Raw genomic sequence first — 21700 nt, 5'->3', positions numbered from 1 at the left:
ATTAAATTTCAACAAAATAATGTTTCAGGAATGCCAATCTTACCTGTTTCTAACTACAGAAACAATTTCAGAACAATCTGAGAAGGTGGGTGTCATGGCTTGCTGAAATGACATGGAACGACTCATATATGCAAATGTCCAATGTTTTAATGTCTGTCAAACAGTTATTCCATTAAATGTGAGATATTTTGGACTCCCTGGACCCCCTGAAAGTTATCTGAGGCTCCCGGGGGTCCTATAGGCCGACTTGTGTGAATCACTGGACTAGAGGAAGTTGTTTGTATGGCTGAATGGTGCAACATTCTGTGGTCTGTTTCAATACCCAGGAGATACGCCTGTAAGGTCAAGGTGAAGATTCAATGTGCACTAGACTAGAACACATGGCCCTGTTTTTGTTTGTCCAAACCAAACTCACCTCTATTTTTAAAAGGCAGAGAAATAAGCTACTTCTGTGCCAGCTGGGCATATTGTGGCTTTTCCTTTACCACACTATGAGTTTTAGACCATAGCAGCACTTCCTACTTTGGCACTCTCATTGTCGATAGAAGTTGTTCTGCGAAATGGCTGCCACCGAAGGCTTCTCTGAATTTTGAAACCACAAGTGCACCACCTTGCAAATCCCCCGGGGTGGGAGTTGACTCCAAAATAATAGATTCCTCGACTCCTTGCCCGTCGACTCCCGGTGTCGACTCCCATTTCCGTGTGTCAAGCTTCTCGACTCCTAAGATTCGGTATTTTTGCAACGGAGGAAACTAGTTTTCGTAGGCTACTTCCGAGAACACAAACTCTCATATATTTCACAGCAAAGACAGCGCGAGCTAGAGAGTCAGGCATGTCGGCCACCAGGCAGACAGTTAGAACCGTGCATCGGTAATCAAAAGATGTATAGGCTATCGCAATGGTGTATCTCGCAATTTCTTGGTTTACAATGTCTCGCGCAAGTTCACTAAAGTAGGGCTCGCGTAAGTTCACTAAAGTAGGGGCTATCAATGAATAGGTTGAGCTTTTATACACGCAGCAGACCGAAGACCAAACACACACTAGCGTTTTTCATAGCGAAGAGAAAGAGCAGGCGAGGGATAGAGTGGATCGGGGCAGGCAGACAGTCGGCAATATCTTTGGTAATCTGCCTCGTAAATTCACCAAAAGTATATTAAACTATATAGTAGGCTATCAATGAGTATGGCTAAGCTATTCTTCATAGTGCCAGTGAATTGAAGTTGAACATCGCCAAATGCATCAGTTTAATTAGGCCTAAATGTGCAATAAAAAGTATTGCCTATAGCTTATTTAATGAAAACCTGGCTGGCTGTTTAGGTCAGGGCTCTCCAACCCTGTTCCTGGAGAGATACCTTTCTGTAGGTTTTCGCTCCAACCCCAGTTATAACTAAACTGATTCAGTTCATCAACCAGCTAATTATTGAATCAGATGCACTAGATTAGGGTTGGAGTGAAAACCTACAGGATGGTAGCTCTCCACGAACAGGGTTGGAGAGCCCTGTCCTAGGTATTAGATTGCAAAGCAGAGCATCCCCGCTAAAGTTTTTGGAAATGGCAAATTCACTTTCTCATCCATAAACGCATCTCAAGTGCAAATACGGTTCAGCAGTTCAAATCAGCAGGATGGGGGGCGTTGTTATTAGGAAGGACGTCAACCATGGATAGCTAAAATAATAATTATGATCACACTTCATCAATTTAAATATTATGGGGACACCTATACATTTGGCAGTCCAGCACGAGTTATTAGTGTAGCCTATTATTGTCTAGACATCACGTTGAAATATCTTCACGCCTAGAATAAAAACCTCCAAGCTTCCGTCATAAATCAATTACATTTGGGGGAAAATGAATTACAGGGGGCAGTTTGGAAAAAAAGAATCCTGTGTGAATCGTCCTCTGAAATAACGCACATGCCTGAATAATAATTGCATAACCAACGTCTCTAGTAACACCTGTCCGAATAGTGCTATAACATGGGAAATAATAGGTTTATCAATTTAGAGCCCAATAATCCCATGGGATCCGTCATGGCAGCGAACAGCATAAATATCACAGAAAAATTATAGTTCCTACACATCACCTTCTATATGCAAACCAAATAGGCCTTTTATAGGTTAAGTTGATAAGCAAACGGGCAGCATCATGCTCATGTTAGTCTCTATAACGCAGATGTAGTGGTGTGTGCGCATCCGTTTCAGCGTGTTTGGGAGTCGAGCAAGAGTCGAATCCAAAAACCCTGGAGTCGTGCACCACTAGGGGGTTAGCAGTGTGGTTACGGTTAGCGTTTGTAATACATTTTAGAAATGGGGGGGGTTTATGACTGTGGTACGACCTCCCCCAGAGGGCTGAACAGATGCCGCGTTCACGTCCTAGTCGGAACCAGGAAACTCTTACATGTCCGACTTGCTAACTGGTTGAACGCGGCACGTGTATAACGAGGCTACAACCAGTTAGCAAGTCGGGCATTTCAGTTTCCTAGTTCCGACAGGGCCGTGAACGCGGCTAGACAGACCTGTGCGCGCGGCCTGTCGCTACTTACTACGTAGGCACAGTTTAAACTCTGTACTGTCTTTGACGTGGGTGTCGTTTGCCTGCAAGTGGCTTTCACTGTAAAAACATGGCGAGGCTTAGCGAGCATGGGATTCGCCTCAGTTCCGTATGTATTTTTCTAATAAGTTATTTATTGTACAAAAACGGGTTTAAAGCTATTTCGTTAGTCATTTGCATTCGTTCTTATATGCTAGATAGGTTGTTGACGTTTTGCTTTTATTATAAAGGAAAATTGTAAATATCGAAGTTGTTGTTTTTTTGCAGATGAGTCCGTCCTTCCTGAATAGTAATTCAACAAGTCATACGTGGCCTTTCAGCGCAGTTGCAGAACTAATAGGTAATAACAGTCAACTTTCATTTTGATATTCTGTGTTTTCATTTCCCCTTCCGCTGAAGGCAGGAAAGTTGCAAATGTTGGTGCGTAAAAACTTACTGGTGGCATGGCTGCCGCGTAATAAAATACAATAGACGCCTTGTCTGTGTGTGTGTGTGTGTGTGTTGCCCGCTCTTCATCGACAGTCTGTCATCCACCTGTTCTTTTCTCATCGCATGTGACAGTATACGTTATACTTAACTTTAGTTATACTTTAGTTGTAACATGTAATTATAATCAAATGAAGTGCCCTAATTATAATCAAATGAAGTGCCCCTCCCGAGTGGCGCAGCGGTCTAAGGTGCTAGAGGCGTCACTATAGGTTCGATTCCAGGCTGTATCACAATCCGAACCGTGATTGGGAGTCCCATAGGTTGGCGCACAATTGGCCCAGCGTCGTCCGGGTTTGGCTGGGGTAGGCCGTCATTATGCCTACAGTAACTATATTGTGACGCCGCTTGCCAGGCATACAGAAAATATTTTTCTTGCGCTACCAAGTTTTTTTTTTTAGGTGGAATTTAGATCCTCATTGATATCAACGCAGTAACACCCTTGCAATGCGGGTAAAATATGTTTTATATTCATGTCCGTTTTTTATTTTCATCTAAATTCGGTAGATATGTTTAAAATGGTCAGAGCTGAGAAGCCTCCACTCTATGCAGGCATTGCCCCTGGAACAAGGGGTGCACAGCACCCCCTGAAAAATTTGAATAAAATGAAAATAATAATACAGTGAGGGAAAAAAGTATTTGATCCCCTGCTGATTTTGTACGTTTGCCCACTGACAAAGACATGATCAGTCTATAATTCTAATGGTAGGTTTATTTGAACAGTGAGAGACAGAATAACAACAAAACAATCCAGAGAAACGCATGTCAAAAATGTTATAAATTGATTTGCATTTTAATGAGGGAAATAAGTATTTGACCCCTCTGCAAAACATGACTTAGTACTTGGTGGCAAAACCCTTGTTGGCAATCACAGAGGTAAATAAATAAAAATAAATTGGTCATTTAGCAGACGCTCTTATCCAGAGCAATTAGGGTTAAGTGCCTTGCTCAAGGGCACATCGACAGGTTTTTTTCACCTAGTCGGCTCGGGGATTAGAACCAGCGACCTTTCGGTTACTGGCACAACGCTCTTAACCACTAAGCTACCTGCCGCCCCAGGAGGTCAGATGTTTCTTGTAGTTGGCCACCAGGTTTGCACACATCTCAGGAGGGATTTTGTTCCACTCCTCTTTGCAGATCTTCTCCAAGACATTAAGGTTTCGAGGCTGACGTTTGGCAACTTGAACCTTCAGCTCCCTCCACAGATTTTCTATGGGATTAAGGTCTGGAGACTGGCTAGGCCACTCCAGGACCTTAATGTGCTTCTTCTTGAGCCACTCCTTTGTTGCCTTGGCCGTGTGTTTTGGGTCATTGTCATGCTGGAATACCCATCCACGACCCATTTTCAATGCCCTGGCTGAGGGAAGGAGGTTCTCACCCAAGATTTGACGGTACATGGCCCCGTCCATCGTCCCTTTGATGCGGTGAAGTTGTCCTGTCCCCTTAGCAGAAAAACACCCCAAAGCATAATGTTTCCACCTTCATGTTTGACGGTGGGGATGGTGATCTTGGGGACATAGGCAGCATTCCTCCTCCTCCAAACATGGCGAGTTGAGTTGATGCCAAAGAGCTCGATTTTGGTCTCATCTGACCACAACACTTTCACCCAGTTCTCCTCTGAATCATTCAGATAGTCATTGGCAAACTTCAGACGGGCCTGTATATGTGTTTTCTTGAGCAGGGGGACCTTGCGGGCGCTGCAGGATTTCATTCCTTCACGGCGTAGTGTGTTACCAATTGTTTTCTTGGTGACTATGGTCCCAGCTGCCTTGAGATACTTGACAAGATCCTCCCGTGTAGTTCTGGGCTGATTCCTCACCGTTCTCATCATCATTGCAACTCCACGAGGTGAGATCTTGCATGGAGCCCCAGGCAGAGGGAGATTGACAGTTATTTTGTGTTTCTTCCATTTGCGAATAATCGCACCAACTGTTGTCACCTTCTCACCAAGCTGCTTGGCGATGGTCTTGTAGCCCATTCCAGCCTTGTGTAGGTCTACAATCTTTCCCTGACATCCTTGGAGAGCTCTTTGGTCTTGGCCATGGTAGAGAGTTTGGAATCTGATTGATTGATTGCTTCTGTGGACAGTTGTCTTTTATACAGGTAACAAGCTGAGATTAGGAGCACTCCCTTTAAGAGTGTGCTCCTAATCTCAGCTCGTTACCTGTATAAAAGACACCTGGGAGCCAGAAATCTTCCTGATTGAGAGGGGGTCAAATACTTATTTCCCTCATTAAAATGCAAATCAATTTATAACATTTTTGACATGCGTTTTTCTGGATTTTGTTGTTGTTATTCTGTCTCTCACTGTTCAAATATACTTACCATTAAAATTATAGACTGATCATTTCTTTGTCAGTGGGCAAACGTACAAAATCAGCAGGGTATCAAATATTTTTTCCCTCACTGTATATATATATATATATATATATATATATATATATATAGTAGTCCTCTAATACAGGACTTTAATAGTCCTGTATTAGAGGACAATCTGCAGCACCCCCACCCCCAAACTACTTCCTGCAGCTATGTGTGCATGATCATTGGTTGGAATAGACCAGTTGGTTCGTGCCGTGTGCATTGTCTGTTGGTCACCTTCAAATTTGTGAAAGCCTGCGATTTGCATACTTGGAATAACCCTGAGTGTGGTGCACACTGTAGACTTGCATTTGGTTAAGATATGCAGTGCTTGACTTGGGCAGGAGCTCACCTTAGCTGAGTACCGGCACCTCACATTTTCTCCTGCTTGAGCTCCTGTTCCTCTTACAGAATATTAGCTCAAAAGTATTGTGGACCTCCTGCACCTAAATATAAACATTACTTTCACCCAACATGAGTACCAGCACCTATTTTAGTCCAAGTCAAGCACTGAAGATACATACTGGGAGCGTTCAAGCCTTACAAAGTGTGTTGCATTATGGGGATAAAAATTGTCCGACTTGCACCTACATGACGACTGCATGAACTTTACAAAAACCATGTGATCAACGTTAATGAAGTTTTGACTGCAGTCGACTGCACATTTCTGCAGTTCCTCTTCACCAACTTCATCCTGCAGCCATCCCTGCATTGTGGGAGGCTGTCAACAAATCATTAGGGTGTTTTTGTTTGACACACGTGAACGTGACCAAACAAACTTTTCTGCGATTCATGTATAATTGAATGTGATATTTGAGGCTCTCTTTCACCAATTGATAGTACAATGTACACACATATATTTACAGCTTGTGAGTGTGTGATATGGGGGTTGGAGACATGTTTATTTTGACATTACAAAGAAACCTTTATAAACAATGGCAACACTGCCATGTTGCACTGAGCCTTCCTGCTGGAAAACCACATCCATGTCCGGCTTTCGGCTGTCGTAGATGCACCTCCCCCAACTTCACTCCTCGACTCAAACAAGCCCATTGTGTTGTAACTTTGTTTAACCTCTACGGGATCGGTGTCCCGTATATGGGACGATTGAGCTAACGTGCGCTAATGTGATTAACATGACTGTTGTAAGTAACAGCTAACTTTCCAGGACATAGACATGTCTTATATGGGCAGAAAGCTTAAATTATTGTTAATCTAACTGCACTGTCCAATTTACAGTAGCTATTACAGTGAAAAAATACCATGCTATTGCTTGAGGAGAGCGCACAACAACCAAAAACTTATCACGGCAACTGGTTTGATACATTCACCTCTGAAGGTAAATAATGTACTTACATTCAGTAATCTTGTTCTGTTTTGTCATCCTTAGGGTCCCAGAGATAAAATGTAGCATAGTTTTGTTTGATAAAATCTGTTTTTATATTCAAATGTAGGAACTGGGTTCTACAGTTTGAACCCTTGCTGTCTCTGGCTCCACACCCACCCCGCTAGATGTGTGAAAGTTAGTGTATAAGCTAATGATCCATCATGTATGACATTCCTGGGAGTGTGTAAATTTACATTTTGTATTACCATATCATTTTTGTATGTTCTCTATAGTTATGTACTTGAAAATGAATTAATTGACCAATTTGGCACATTTGGGCAGACTTGATACAAAATAGTCCAGTATTGCAATGCTTCACTGGATCAATCTGAAACTTTGCACACACACTGCTACCATCTAGTGGCCAAAATTGCGCCTAAACTGCAATATTATATTGTGGCCTTTCTTTTGCATTTCAAAGATGATGGAGCAAAAAAATAAATAGAAAACGCATGTTTTTTGGTTTGTATTATATTTTACCAGATCTAATGTGTTATATTCTCCTACATTAATTTCACATTTCCACAAACTTCAAAGTGTTTCCTTTCAAATGGTATCAAGATTATGCACATCCTTGCTTCAGGTCCTGAGCTACAGGCAGGTAGATTTGGGTTTGTCATTTTAGGTGAAAATGTTAAAAAAAAGGGTCGGATCCTTAAGAGGTTAAAGGCCCAAAGCAGCTGTTTTTATATCAATATCAACTCATTTCTGGGTAACAGTTAAGTACCTTACTGTAATAGAGTTCCAATAAAATGGGCAAAATAATAATCATGTTGCTAGGACTGTCTGGGAGTGGGGAGGGGAAACTAGCTGTTATTGGCAGAGAGATTTGGAGCACAATTTGTTATTGGTCTATTAACCAATTTACCGCATGGTGATGTCACCATGGAAAGCCGAAACTCCCGCCCATGCAAACCTGCTGATTAGAAGGTCCTGTGTAGATTATATTTTCAACCAGCAACTATCAGGAAATAACACATATCAAGTTTTTTAACACTTTTACAGTGTTAGTTTCCTCATCTGTTGTACAATATGATATAAAACGCAGGACAGAGTTTGGGAAACCCCAGGCTATTTTTCAACGAAGCAAGATATTTGGTCCGAAAAAACATCTGTTCAAACCAGTCCAGTTAATCTTGGCCTAATCTCATGTGTGCTAGTCTGTCACAAGAGACCACTTTTACATAATTAAGACCCCTGCCTCAGGATAAATTGGTCAACTGATTTTAATAATTACAGTACACCCCATGTCTAGACAGGGTTACTGTGAAGCATTGTGTGACTTTTACAACTTGTTCTACAACAGTTTTTACAACAGTTTTTCATGTAAAAGGGCCTTATAGATGCATTGATTGACTGAGTGACTTTGTGCTGTGTAGATAATGCATCAGACCCGGGCGTGACAGCCAGGCAGATCTGGATAGATGTGGTGGAGGAGCAGCAGCAGCTTTGTCTGGCCTTCACTGACAACGGCAGCGGTATGACCCCCAGCAAACTGCACAAGATGCTCAGGTGAGAAACACACATACGTACGGTTGGGTACACACATACACACATGGTCCTCTGTAGCTCAATTGGTAGAGCATGGTGCTTGTAACGCCAGGGTAGTGGGTTCGATCCCCGGGACCACCCATACGTAAAAATGTATGCACACATGACTGTAAGTCGCTTTGGATAAAAGCATCTGCTAAATGGCATATTATATTATATTATACACACACAACTGTTTGATCATCCATGTTGCAGCCTCCACACACACACACACACACACACACACACTGCTATGTGAACTGTTATACTGTAATTACCCATACATAAACAACAGAGATAGCGGTCAATTTTGTCTTTCTTTCACACCCTTCTTTTTTCTCACTCATGCCCATACTCCCTTCTCTCTCATTCATGCCCACTCTCCCTCTCTCTCCACTCACGCCCACTCTCCCTCCCTCTCTCTCTCTCTCTCTCTCTCTCTCTCTCTCTCTCTCTCTCTCTCTCTCTCTCTCTCTCTCTCACTCATTCCCACTCTCCCTCTCTCACTCACGCCCACTCTCCCCCTCTCTCTCTCTCTCTCACTCATGCCCACTCTCCCTCTCTCTCTCACTCTCGCGCCCACTCCCTCCCTCTCTCTCTCTCTAACTCACGCCCACTCTCCCCTTCTCTCTCACTCTCTCATTCATGTCCACTCTCCCTCTCTCTCACGCCCACTCTCCCCCCCCCTCTCTCTCTCTCTCTCTCTCTCTCTCTCTCTCTCTCTCTCTCTCTCTCTCTCTCTCTCTCTCTCTCTCTCTCTCTCTCTCCTCTCTCTCGCTCCCTCTCTCACTCACACCCACTCTCCTCCTCTCTCTCACTCATGCCTACTCTCCCTCTCTCTCTCTAACTCACGCCCACTCTCCCACATGTCCACTCTCCCTCTCTCACTCATGTCCACTCTCCCTCATGCCCTCTCCCTCTCTCTCTCTCACTCACGCCCACTCTCCCTCCCTCTTTCACTCACGCCCACTCTCCCTCTCTCTCTCTCTCACTCACGCCCACTCTCCCTCTCTCTCTCTCTCTCTCTCTCTCTCTCTCTCTCTCTCTCTCTCTCTCTCTCTCTCTCTCTCTCTCTCTCTCTCTCTCTCTCTCTCTCTCTCTCTCTCTCTCTCTCTCTCTCTCTCTCTCTCTCTCTCTCTCTCTCTCTCTCTCTCTCTCTCTCTCTCTCTCTCTCTGCCTCTCTCTCTCTCTCACCCACTCTCTCTCTCTCTCTCACTCACTCTCTCTCTCTCTCTCACTCCCGCCCACTCTCTCTCTCTCTCTCTCTCTCTCTCTCTCTCTACTCTCTCTCTCTCTCTCTCTCACTCACGCCCACTCTCCCTCTCTCTTTCACTCCACCTCTTCTCTCCTCCTCTCTCTCACTTCATGCCCACCTCCCCTCTCCTCCGCCTCACCACTCTCCCTCTCTCTCTCACTCGCCCTCTCTCTCTCACTCATGTCCACTCTCCCTCACTCACTCTCTCACTCACTCATTCCCACTCTCCCTCTTTCTCTCACTCATGCTTACTCTCCCCCTCTCTCTCACGTAAACATATGTGAACACACAATCGGCCTCTTTCTCCCCCTCATTCACACATACACACACACACACACACATCCTACACACAAACTATCTCTCTGCACACAAATACAGACCCACTTCTCTCACTTACACACAAGTACAGACACACCTCTCCAACTAACGCTGCAATCTCACCCCACTCTTTCTCTTTGTCTGTTCAGTTTTGGTTTCACAGAGAAAGGTACTGGTAAGGGCAGCCACCTGGCCATCGGTGTCTATGGAAATGGCTTTAAGTCTGGCTCCATGCGTCTGGGTCGTGACGCTCTGATCTTCACTAAGAACGGAGGCTGTCTGACTGTCGGCATGCTGTCTCAGAGCTACCTACAGGCTATAAAGGCACAGGCTGTCATCGTCCCCATAGTGCCCTTCAACCAACAGACCAATATCCTTACACAGAGAGAGATAGGACCCAATGCAGTATCACGGATGCTTTGGAAATGTTTCCTAAAATGTTTGTCATGCCAATAAAGCAATTGAATTTGAGAGAGAGGAAGAGAGACAGAGGGAGAGAGACAGAGAGGAGGAGAGACGGAGAGAGACAGAGAGGAGGAGAGACAGAGAGACAGAGAGGAAGAGAGACAGAGAGGAAGAGAGACAGAGAGGAGGAGAGACAGAGAGGAGGAGAGACAGAGAGGAAGAGAGACAGAGAGGAGGAGAGACAGAGAGGAAGAGATACAGAGAGGAGGAGAGACAGAGAGACAGAGAGGAGGAGAGACAGAGAGGAGGAGAGACAGAGAGGAGGAGAGACAGAGAGACAGAGAGGAGGAGAGACAGAGAGGAAGAGAGACAGAGAGGAGGAGAGACAGAGAGGAGGAGAGACAGAGAGGAGGAGAGACAGAGAGGAGGAGAGACAGAGAGGAGGAGAGACAGTGAGGAGGAAAGACAGAGAGACAGAGAGGAGGAGAGACAGAGAGGAGGAGAGACAGAGAGACAGAGAGGAGGAGAGACAGAGAGACAGAGAGGAGGAGAGACAGAGAGGAGGAGAGACAGAGAGGAGGAGAGACAGAGAGGAAGAGGAAGACAAGAGTACACGCATGTGTGTTAGAAAGATTGAAAGAAAACTGTGTGTGTGCGTCCGTGCGTCCGTGTGCTTGCCTGTGTGTGTATCCTGGTTGCTCTCCTTAACTATGTCTTACAGGTGCTGGTAGTGACTGAGGACTCTGAGGCCAGTCTGAATGCCATCCTGACCCACTCTCTGATCCACACACAGCAGGAGCTGCTGAAGCACTTTGACTCCATCCTCTCCAAGAAGGGCACCAAGATCCTCATCTGGAACATACGCAGGTCAGGATACACACACACACGTAACCGATGTGAGATGGCTAGCTAGTTAGCGGTGCGCGCTAGTAGCGTTTCCATCGGTGACGTCACTCGCTCTGAGACCTTGATGTAGTTGTTTCCCTTGCTTCGAGGGTGACTGTTGTGTTCGATATGTTCAAAGGATCCCTGATTCGAGCCCAGGTTGGGGCAAGGAGAGGGACGGAAGCAAAACTGCTACACACAAACACATTCTGCTTATTTGTTAATAATGACACAGTTTTGGGGATCTCTCTGAAAGCAGAAGGGATCAGTGGCCCATTAAAGATTAATTACAGATAAGTGGGGTATTTTATCATTCTATGAAGAAGGAAGTTGACACGAGTAATGAGTTCTACAATATCACTTACAGGAACAAAGATGGTAAGCCGGAGCTGGATTTCGAGACAGATGAATTTGACATCCGGATGCCAGAGATCCACTCAGAGGAGACCAAGACTAGAGGCAGGAAGAAGAGCTTCCCTGGACCGCAGAGGACTGACCACACCATCCCAGAGATGGACTACTCCCTGAGAGTGAGTGATGATGTGTTACAATGAGAGTGAGTGATGAGTGAGTGATGAGATACAGGTTAGGATGGTTAAGAGAAAGTTCACTGTAAACCTTTCAGTCACGTTGCAACTCTATTCACCAGAGGATTGTGACCTTGAATGCAGCATAGCCATACAGAGTGATAAAGGAAGGTGAGAAGATCTGATGGTTTTAATAGGATTCTGAACAGGAAGTCCCCTCCTCACACTCTCTTAAAGTCTCATTAATTCACACTCTCTCACTTTCCACACAGGCCTACCTCAGCATCTTGTACCTGAAGCCTCGGACTCAGATCATCCTGCGACAGAAGAAGGTTCAGACCAAGCTGGTCGCCAAGAGCCTGTCGCAGATCGAGAACGACGTTTATAAACCCCAATTCAATGTATCCTTCTCTAGAACTAGAATCTGTTTGTCCATTCATTTCTATCCAAAAACAATTATTGTTTTTATCAAAGTAATAGAACTTAACCTACCTTAACCTAACTTAACTTACATATTGACGATGCAAAGTACTGTGGTCACTTGTACAGGCTTCAGTCTCGGCATACGCCCAGAAAACGTAACTTAACTTAACCTTAACCATTTCTATCAGAAAGACAGGGTTAAGGTCACCTTTGGGTTCAACCGTAAGAACAGAGACCACTATGGCATCATGATGTACCACAAGAACCGCCTCATCAAGTCCTATGAGAAGGTTGGCTACCAGATCAAGGTACAGATTAATTAAAGACTGTAATGTTGAGTTTATCTGTCAACAGCTGGGGCCACAAACAAGATATATGATATGAGATATTGCGTAACGGTTTGGTGTAATACATTTAGTTATAGACAATACTGTGCTCTCTCTCTTCTCTCTCCCTCTAAATCTCCATCTCTTTCTACATCTCTCACTCCTATATTTACCGCACTCTCTTCCCACCTCTCCCTCTACTTTTCCTTTACCTCTATTTCTCTCTCTTCTTTTTTCTTCCTCTCCCTGTTTCAGTCGTCAGGTCAGAGGGCAGGGGTCGGGGTTATTGGGGTCATTGAGTGCAACTTCCTGAAGCCGGCTCACAACAAGCAAGACTTTGAATACACCAAAGAGTACAGGTACGACACACACAAATTAATCAGTGTTATCACGAATCAGATGAGCAGATTATCAGATTTACATGCTATTTTTAGTTCTGGATGTGAACCTCCTCGCTGTATTTGTGTGGTTTGAAACACAGGTTAACCCTGTCTTCCCTGGGGCTGAAGCTCAACGACTACTGGAATGAGATGATGGAGAAAAGGGCGAGAGAACGAGAGTTCCTGGCAGCGGAGAAGAGGAATGAAGAGGACGATGAGGAGGAGGAAGAGGAGGAGGAGGAGGAGTGAGTTTTTATGTTTGTTTAGTTTGACTTATTTTTGGATGATTGTTGCTACAGTGTCAAATCTTCCCATGACATCACAGTGCAAGTACAGGGCTAACATGGATGGCTTGTGGTTAAGAAACAGGAAATGAACAGTGTGTGTTTTGTTTAACTTGTGTGCCTATAACAAAATGTGCCTGGTGTGTTTCTGTATGTGTGCATGTTTTTGTACATGTGTGTAGGAGTCCAGTGTGGCTGCAGTGTGAGGACTGTCTGAAGTGGAGGCGTGTCCCACAAGGCCACTACAGCTCCATCCCTGAACACTGGAACTGCAGCCAGAACCCCAACACCATGCTCAGGTGAGTGAGAGTGAGAGTGAGAGAGCTCTATTTTAACAAACCTAACGCAATGTTAAATCTAAGCGCAGGCAGTAGCGCTATAGTTTCAGGGGTGTGTCAGAAATATATTTGCTTTTTTCACTATCACAATTATCGCCGCACTTGCTGGCGTTGGCACAAAAGCACTGGAGTTTTGATGAATAAACAAGTTGTACTCACATGTTCCCTATACACATCATGAGGTTGCTACAACCTACAAGAATTTTGAGTAATCAAGGTGACAGACAGTGACACATTTAATACCGCCTTGCAGACTCTTGCCTGCATCTAGCTGATCTAGGGAGTAATCATTAGTCCCAACAGTTGCAAATGTGAATTTCTATTGGACAAATTCAAGTATTTTTATCCCCGTTTCGTTCCGTTTGCTTCCATTTTAAGAAACGTTTTTTCAACAGAATCGGCGGAATGAATACACCCCTGATCACATGCAAGCACAGTTCACTTTCATAGCAGACATAAAAACAGCGTGATCCCGCGTTGGATACAGTACCGGTCAAAAGTTTTAGAACACCTACTCGTTCAAGGGTTTTTCTTTATTTTTACTATTTTCTACATTGTAGAATAATAGTGAAGACATCAAAACTATGAAATAACACGTAAGGAATCATGTAGTAACCAAAAAAGTGTTAAAGAAATTAAAATATATTTTAGATTTTAGATTCTTCAAGTAGCCACCCTTTGCCTTGATGACAGCTTTGCACACTCTTTTTATTTATTTTTATTTCACCTTTATTTAACCAGGTAAGCCAGTTGAAAACAAGTTCTCATTTACAACTGCGACCTGGCCAAGATAAAGCAAAGCAGTGCGATAAAAACAACACAGAGTTACATTATTTTTTTACAGTGTTTGCAAATGTAGTAAATTATGGAGGTAAGGCAATAAATAGGCCATAGTGCAAAATAGTTATAATTTTGTATTAACACTGGAATGATAGATGTGCAAAAGATGATGCGCAAATAGATACTGGGGTGCAAATTAGCAAAATAAATAACAATATGGGGATGAGGTAGTTGGATGGGCTAATTTCAGAATGGCTGTGTGCAGGTGCAGTGATCGGTAAGCTGCTCTGACAACTGACGCTTAAAGTTAGTGAGGGAGATAAGAGTCTCCAGATTCAGAGATTTTTGCAGTTCGTTCCAGTCATTGGCAGCAGAGAACTGGAAGAAATGGCGGCCAAAGGAGGTGTTGGCTTTGGGGATGACCAGTGAGATATACCTGCTGGAGCGCAGACAACGGGTGGGTGTTGCTATGGTGACCAGTGAGGTAAGATAAGATGGGGATTTGCCTAGCAGTGATTTATAGATGGCCTGGAGCCAGTGGGTTTGGCGACAAATATGTAGTGAGGGCCAGCCTCACTTGGCATTCTCTCAACCAGCTTCATGAGTTAGTCACCTGGAATGCATTTCAATTAACAGGTGTGCCTTGTTAAAAGTCAATTTGTGGAATTTCTTTCCTTCTTAATACGTTTGAGCCAATCACTTGTGTTGTAACAAGGTAGGGGTGGTATACAGAAGATAGCCCTATTTGGTAAAAGACCAAGTCCATATTATGGCAAGAACAGCTCAAATAAGCAAAGAGAAACGACAGTCCATCATTACTTTAAGACATGAAGGTCATTCAATATGGAAAATATCAAGAACTTTGAAAGTTTCTTCAAGTGCAGTCGCAAAAACCATCAAGTGCTATGATGAAACTGGTTCTCATGAGGACTGCCACAGGAAAGGAAAACCCAGAGTTACCTCTGCTGCAGAGGATAAGTTCATTAGAGTTACCAGCCTCAGAAATTGCAGCCCAAGTAAATGCTTCACAGAGTTCAAGTAACAGACACATCTCAACATCAACTGTTCAGAGGAGACTGTGTGAATTAGGCCTTCATGGTCGATTTGCTGCAAAGAAACCACTACTGAAGGACACCAATAAGAAGAAACTTGCTTGGGCCAAGAAACACGAGCAATGGACATCAGACCGGTGGAAATTTGTCCTTTGGTCTGGAGTCAAAATGTGAGATTTCCAGTTCCAAACGCTGTGTCTTTGTGAGACGCGGTGTGGGTGAACGGATGATCTCCGCATGTGTATTTCCAACCGTAAACCATGGAGGAGGTGGTGTTATGGTGTGGGGGTGCTTTGCTGGTGTCACTGTCTATGATTTATTTAGAATTCCAGGCACACTTAGCCAGTGATTGTCAAGCAAATAACTGCCGGTCTCACAGTAATATACAGTTAATTAACAAAAACACATTTAGCATCTCCTGGCTTCCACGCATAGCCTACAAGCCACTGATGCTGACCTTTGGAACATATACATTTTTCAAAGTCTAATAAATCAATTTAATATAGCCAACTCCATCATAATAAATCCATTATTTATCTCAGACAGGTCTAAAGAAACACAATATGAAGGAAATGTGTTCTTAACAAAGAAACAGGTCCTCCTATATGCTTAATTTAGAGTTATTTATGCAACTTTAGTTGTGATACAAACGTTGGGTTATATGTTTAGATTTTTAATACATTCTAAGGCTGCATGATGGGACTAATGATGATTTGAAAAACGTTGCATGAAAGGCATGAGCTCTGATTTGTTTTTAGCACAAGCTGCACACACTTCATCAGTCTCTCATTCACAATTTGACCAGCAGTTGGTAATGCCTTGAATTTCCCGGTGGGCCGTAATGCCGTCCCCCTAGTGTGGCCGTAATGCCCCTAAAAATATCCACCGGCCGCAATATAATAATTAGAATTCCCTTCTCCCAGCTGCATGTTCCAAAGCACCTCTCACTCACATGGCTCTCTCAGATATCTAAATTATGATTGGGTTCTCACAGGCATCTATCTCAGCTCCGAAGTAGGCTACAAGTGAATTCCGAGGCGTATATTGAAGATGTTAGAAGAACTGTCCACATTTACTTTTCATCAGCCAACAAGATGAGTAGGCCTAACGAACAGCAAAAGCAGTAGCCTATGTCAATCTACTATCCCCATATTCTATTGGTCAACTTGTCCTTCTGTGCGAGAATTAAATATTCCAAACATAGTCTGGGACAGTTGTGGGATGCGATAGATACCAAATTAATACAACCATTCGCATCAAAAAATATTTTTAAAGCAATGAGGCTGATGCAACAGATCAGAATGTTTAAAATGTTGATAAAGAATGTTTAAAAATGTTGATAAACTATTAGGCTATTTCTTCACATTATAAGCGCAGCAATGCGCACACGGCAGTAGATTATTAGCGCGAATGTTCCAAAGTGCAATCAATTAGCGGGAAAACACCATTCTCAAAAGTGACCACAAATGCAATTATGCATGTAATGCTTGATTATAAAGGTCCATTTTTATGGTGAAAATTATCTTCCCCAAACGTGAAACTTACACTCTGCCTATGTATGCTAGTTAGGCTCTACACCGGTTGTAAAGCAGATTAATATGCTTAATTTTATGAAGTTATTTGGCCACTTTAGTTGTGATACAAACCTTATCAAAACATATAGGCCTATAGGCAGGGGTGCACATAACTGGTACGCAGGTACGCAAGCGCGACAAAAATCAGGAAAGCGTAATGCCACTTGTGTTACTACGCGCCTTTGCGTTCTTGACCGATCTTCTCATCTAACCTTACACATGACATGTTGCTTGTCAACTACTGTCAGGGATGTCCAAAAAGCAACAGACACTAAGCAGCTTCTTTGGCGTTTCGCCACCTACAAAGAAACGCCAACTGGAGCCAGAGCCGAAGAAAATACTTTTTTCGGAAAAGTGGCTCCAAGATGTGCAGTGGCTTGAAGCTAACGATGAGCGCACTGAAATGTGGTGCAAGATTTGCCGCTCAAATCCACATCTAGCAGACAAAACGGGTGCATTTTATAAAGGCTCAAAGAATTTCAACCATCCTTTATTTGACAAACATGAAAAGAGCAAGGAGCACACGAATGTGGCGCAAGCCATTGCTAAGCTAGCCGAGAAGAAATGTCCAGTCGCCCACTTGCCAGATGGCGAGACAAGCTGAGTGAAGAACAGCGGCAAGCTCTGTTTAATATTTATCTCCTCGCCTTCCATAAAGCTAAACACGCACGTCCCATGTCTTCCTATTCTGAGGATGTTCCTTTACTGAAGCGGCTAGGAGTAAATGTCGGAGGTGCATATCATTCAGGTGAAGGGGGCACACGGATCATGCAGAGCATCGCTCACACCATCATCGGGGAGTTACGAGCCAAGTTGCAGTCTGCTGAATTTTGGGGGCTGCTTTTTGATGGATCTGAGGACATCACAAAAACTGAGCAGGAAATAATTTACATTGTGTCTGTGTCCAGCAACGGAGAGTTTACTTCGGACTTTATTGGACTGATTGAATTGGGTGCTGACCGAACCGCGCAGGCCATAACAGACGGACTTGTGAGACTTTTCCAGGACACAGGCTTGGATGACTGGACAACAAAGTTGGTCGCTGTGTGCACAGACGGGGCTGCTGTCAATCTACAACGGCGTTGTGCCAAAACTCTGGCAACTTGCTGCAGTTGGAGACTCCCTTGTGCACATTCTGTGCACCGCACACACACTGGAGAATTGCGCGAAATCAACTGATCGCAACGTTCCTTACTGTGAGACATTTAATCGCTCTGTGGTCAAGCTGCTGCAGTTTTATTTACAAAAAGGTGGAGCAAAAAAACTGCTGCACTGAATAAGCTATGTGAAGAAAATGGGATCTCCTTTGTGAAACTGGGTAAGTTTCATAATATCAGATGGTCTGCATGGAGGCATGGAACACTGTTAAAAAATATCAAGACTATTGCCAGCCATTAAAATGCAACTGGTTACGAGTGATAACAGTGACTTGCAGCATATCTGCACAGAGCGTTTTCAGTGCTTTCTGTCAAACATGCTTGACATTTGCAACATTTTGAAGACCACATCCATTAGGTTTCAGAAGGAAAAGCTGACCATTGAACTCATGGTGGCCATTGGACAGTTCACACTTCTGCTTGATGGTGAAAGCCACAGGGCACACACTGTTTCCAATGCTGATGCTGACAGAGACAAGACACACTTACTCAGGGGTTTAATTGAAGAGTTTGAAATCAGATATGACTCCCTCAAGTCATGTGATCATTTCTTACTATTTGATCCTTCAACATGGCCTCAGTAAATGCAAGACCTCCACAGTTTTGGAAACACAACAGTTTGCAGCATTCTCAAGAAATATGAGGCCACCTTGCAACTTGACAAAGATACCACTGTGACAGAATGGATGCGCTTAAAGCAGGCAGGAAAACGCTTGGGAGCCTCTTCTGTGTATGACTTGGTCCAAATAGTAAATACAAGTAACCCAGATGCTTACTCCAAAATCAACAAGGTGGTTAAGCTGTCTCTTACACTGCCTTTAAGCAGTGCAGCTTGGGAGAGGGGATTCTCACATCTCAACATAATAAAAACCAAGTACAGATCTCGTCTGTCACATGCTCGTCTCTCAGCCCTGATGCACATTCACCTGTCAAAGCAGACCACAGAGACATTTGACCCAAAGCCTGCTGCTAGACAGCTAATCGGAGGCTCAACCAAGGACAGGGAGGTGCATCTGCAGCATCTTCATCATCTACCATGCAGGAAGCTGAAGCAGAGGACAGTGGGGGCGACACTGAAGAGGACAGTGGTGGCGGCACTGAGGAGGACAGTGAGGAAGACTGCACTTATTAAGACCACGCTACTTATGGGATGAGTACCAGACACCATCTGCTGGTACTCACCTGAGTAACTCACTGAAAAAGTTATGTGCACCCCTGCCTATAGGCTAAGCTACAAGGTGGTGTGGGACTATGATTTGAAAAAGTCGGCCAAAAAAGGCATGCGCTGTTTCTGGCCTTACTGCACACAAGCTGGGCATCATTCACAAGTGATAATATATACAATTCACAAGTGACAGGCTAATATTAATCACCCATCACACTATTCTTGATTTAATCCTGTCGTTACATATACTAAATAATATATGTGTGAAACATTTTTTTATTTAGAATGGACCATTATCATTTACCTGTCTCAGAACAGGGGCAGGGGTAAACAAGACATGTAATCTGTGCACTTAAATAGCGAATGGAGGACGCTTTTCCTGTGGTTGATTTCATGCCAGCCAGGTAGGCTGTACTCCTGTTGTAAAGCGAAGCAATGTGCTTAATATTAGGACAGTTGAGAAATAAATATAGTTGGCCTAGCCTATAGAAAGCTGATGGGATCCTCCTCTTTTTAATAGAGGCCATCAAAACTCTGTTTTCTCACGCAATTGCATAGCCTTTAGAAATGTTGCGCAACATGAGCTCATGGGCTCTCATGAAGTGTTTGATTTGATTTTCGATTACATTTGCATTGATGTCAGAGTGATTAGAGGGACAATAGAGTGCTGAGTACCAGGCAGTTAGCAAGTTTGGTAGGCTACTAATGACCATCAGCAGTGTCAGAGCTTGGAGAAGCCTAGTTACCGTGACTAAATGGTCACATGGAATTTGACTCGTGACTGCCGGTGTGGCGGTAACATGGTCACCGTATCAGCCCTAATCATGATGCTATAACCGCTACACACAGCCTACATCGTTGTCACGTCATAGTCAACATAGCTACTAGAACTAACGCGTTAGTAAACCCGCTAGCAGTACAGTGTACAGTCAGAAAGCAGTTTAGCAGTTACACCGGTGGGCCCCGGTGGCAATAAATTAATAAAACCAAAAGCTTACCATGACTTGGAAGAGTTCCAGTGTTGGATAGCCATAGCCAGCTAGCTAACATAGCATCCCTCTCTGTTTGAGCCAGGTGTTTGAGTAGGCTAGCTAGCTGCATTCTCTAGCTAAGTGAAAGTGAAAGCAAATAAATACAAAAATATATATTCTCTCCCTTGCTTCTCCTTAATTTAGGAAGAAATTAATTTGTTCAAAACTGTTCAACTATTGTCTTTATCTCTCTTTGAGTCAACTACTCACCACATTTTATGCACTGCAGTGCTAGCTAGCTGTAGCTTATGCTTTCAGTACTAAATTCAGGCTCTGATCTTTTGATTGGGTGGACAATGTCAGTTCATGCTGCAAGAGCTCTGATAGGTTGGAGGACGTCTTCCAGAAGCTGTCATAATTACTGTGTAAATCTATGGAAGGGGGTGAGAGACATGAGCCCCCTAGGTTTTGTATTGAAAGTCAATGTACCCAGAGGAGGACAGAAGCTAGCTGTCCTCTGGCTACACCATGGTGCTACCCTAGAGAGTGCTGCTGAGGCTACTGTAGACCTTCATTGCAAAACAGTTTGTTTTAATCAATTATTTGGTGACATGAATATATTTAGTATAGTTTTATCTAAAAAGGATAACTTTAATGTTTCACTATTTACATTTTTATGAAATTCACTGAGGAGGATGGTCCTCCCCTTCCTCCTTTGAGGAGCCTCCACTGCTTCAAGTTGTGTATTTACGGTCTTTTATATGTTGCCTTGGAATCAACTCCAATTCCAATGTTCGTCTGTTATAGTTTGTTAAATGGCTTACAGAAACGAAATAACAAAATGTAGACCTATTTTTGCTAAATACGTTAACTTGAACCCATTTGCAGTCCACACGGTTCTAAGTAATTGCACGGCTTCAATAGCATTCACATTGATATAGGGGCTAGGCCTAGTGTAAATTGCATTATGGCTGAGCATGGACATGCCAAACATTATCAATAAGCAAGATTACATGAATTATTGATAAGGCCTAAAAAGAGAATGAATAATTCGAATCAAATTCTAACTAAACAACAACTTACATAGGCTATGTCACACTTACAGGCACCATCATTTCTCCCCGTAGGCATATAATATGTTTACGGTTTTACGCACATCCAAACTTTTCACAGTAGCTGGACAAAGATCCAATATAAATAGAAAGAGTGAATGTCCACTTATACTGCACCCAAATAGGCCTTTGTTTTATGAACATTATCGGAACCATCTTACAGATCAGATGGCATTTACACATCGAGAAGTTGCATTGCAAGCGCGCCACGGACCTTGTCAACATAAAACCAGGAAGGGGAATTCTAATAAGTTTGGTTGTAATAAAATTAAAACGAAACACAAGCAATCTTTACATGTAAAATAAATACATGTAAAATGTAAAGATGTCATAAAATCTCTAGGATAAAAAATACATTGTTGTTGAACCAGCCTTTGTTATAGTAGGCCTAAGGGAGTGTCACGATCGTTGAGAGACGGATTAGACCAAGGCGC

General features: G+C 43.4%; 1 protein-coding gene across 4 annotated transcripts in view; it reads left to right on the top strand.

Moving 5' to 3' along the window:
* Positions 1–2400: 2400 nt before the first annotated feature.
* The window catches only part of LOC121533262 (MORC family CW-type zinc finger protein 3), a 29105-nt gene continuing 9805 nt past the window's right edge, over positions 2401–21700 (top strand). For 2 of the 4 annotated variants that reach the window (XM_041839099.2, XM_041839088.2), the window contains exons 1-11: positions 2401–2659; positions 2818–2890; positions 8164–8296; positions 10037–10257; positions 11012–11159; positions 11545–11707; positions 11977–12105; positions 12316–12435; positions 12709–12812; positions 12935–13078; positions 13300–13416. In XM_041839099.2, the coding sequence (XP_041695033.1) occupies positions 2621–2659; positions 2818–2890; positions 8164–8296; positions 10037–10257; positions 11012–11159; positions 11545–11707; positions 11977–12105; positions 12316–12435; positions 12709–12812; positions 12935–13078; positions 13300–13416 (1391 nt within the window). In that variant the 5' untranslated portion in view covers positions 2401–2620. The remainder of the gene's footprint in view (positions 2660–2817; positions 2891–8163; positions 8297–10036; positions 10258–11011; positions 11160–11544; positions 11708–11976; positions 12106–12315; positions 12436–12708; positions 12813–12934; positions 13079–13299; positions 13417–21700) is intronic. The other 2 variants (XM_041839096.2, XM_041839080.2) reach the window with 1 other exon arrangement.

This window comes from Coregonus clupeaformis, chromosome 2 (genome assembly GCF_020615455.1).
Source record: "Coregonus clupeaformis isolate EN_2021a chromosome 2, ASM2061545v1, whole genome shotgun sequence".
In the NCBI taxonomy this organism is placed as follows: Eukaryota; Metazoa; Chordata; class Actinopteri; order Salmoniformes; family Salmonidae; genus Coregonus; species Coregonus clupeaformis.
Note: the sequence above shows the minus strand (reverse complement) of the source record. Positions and strands in the feature narration are given on the sequence as shown.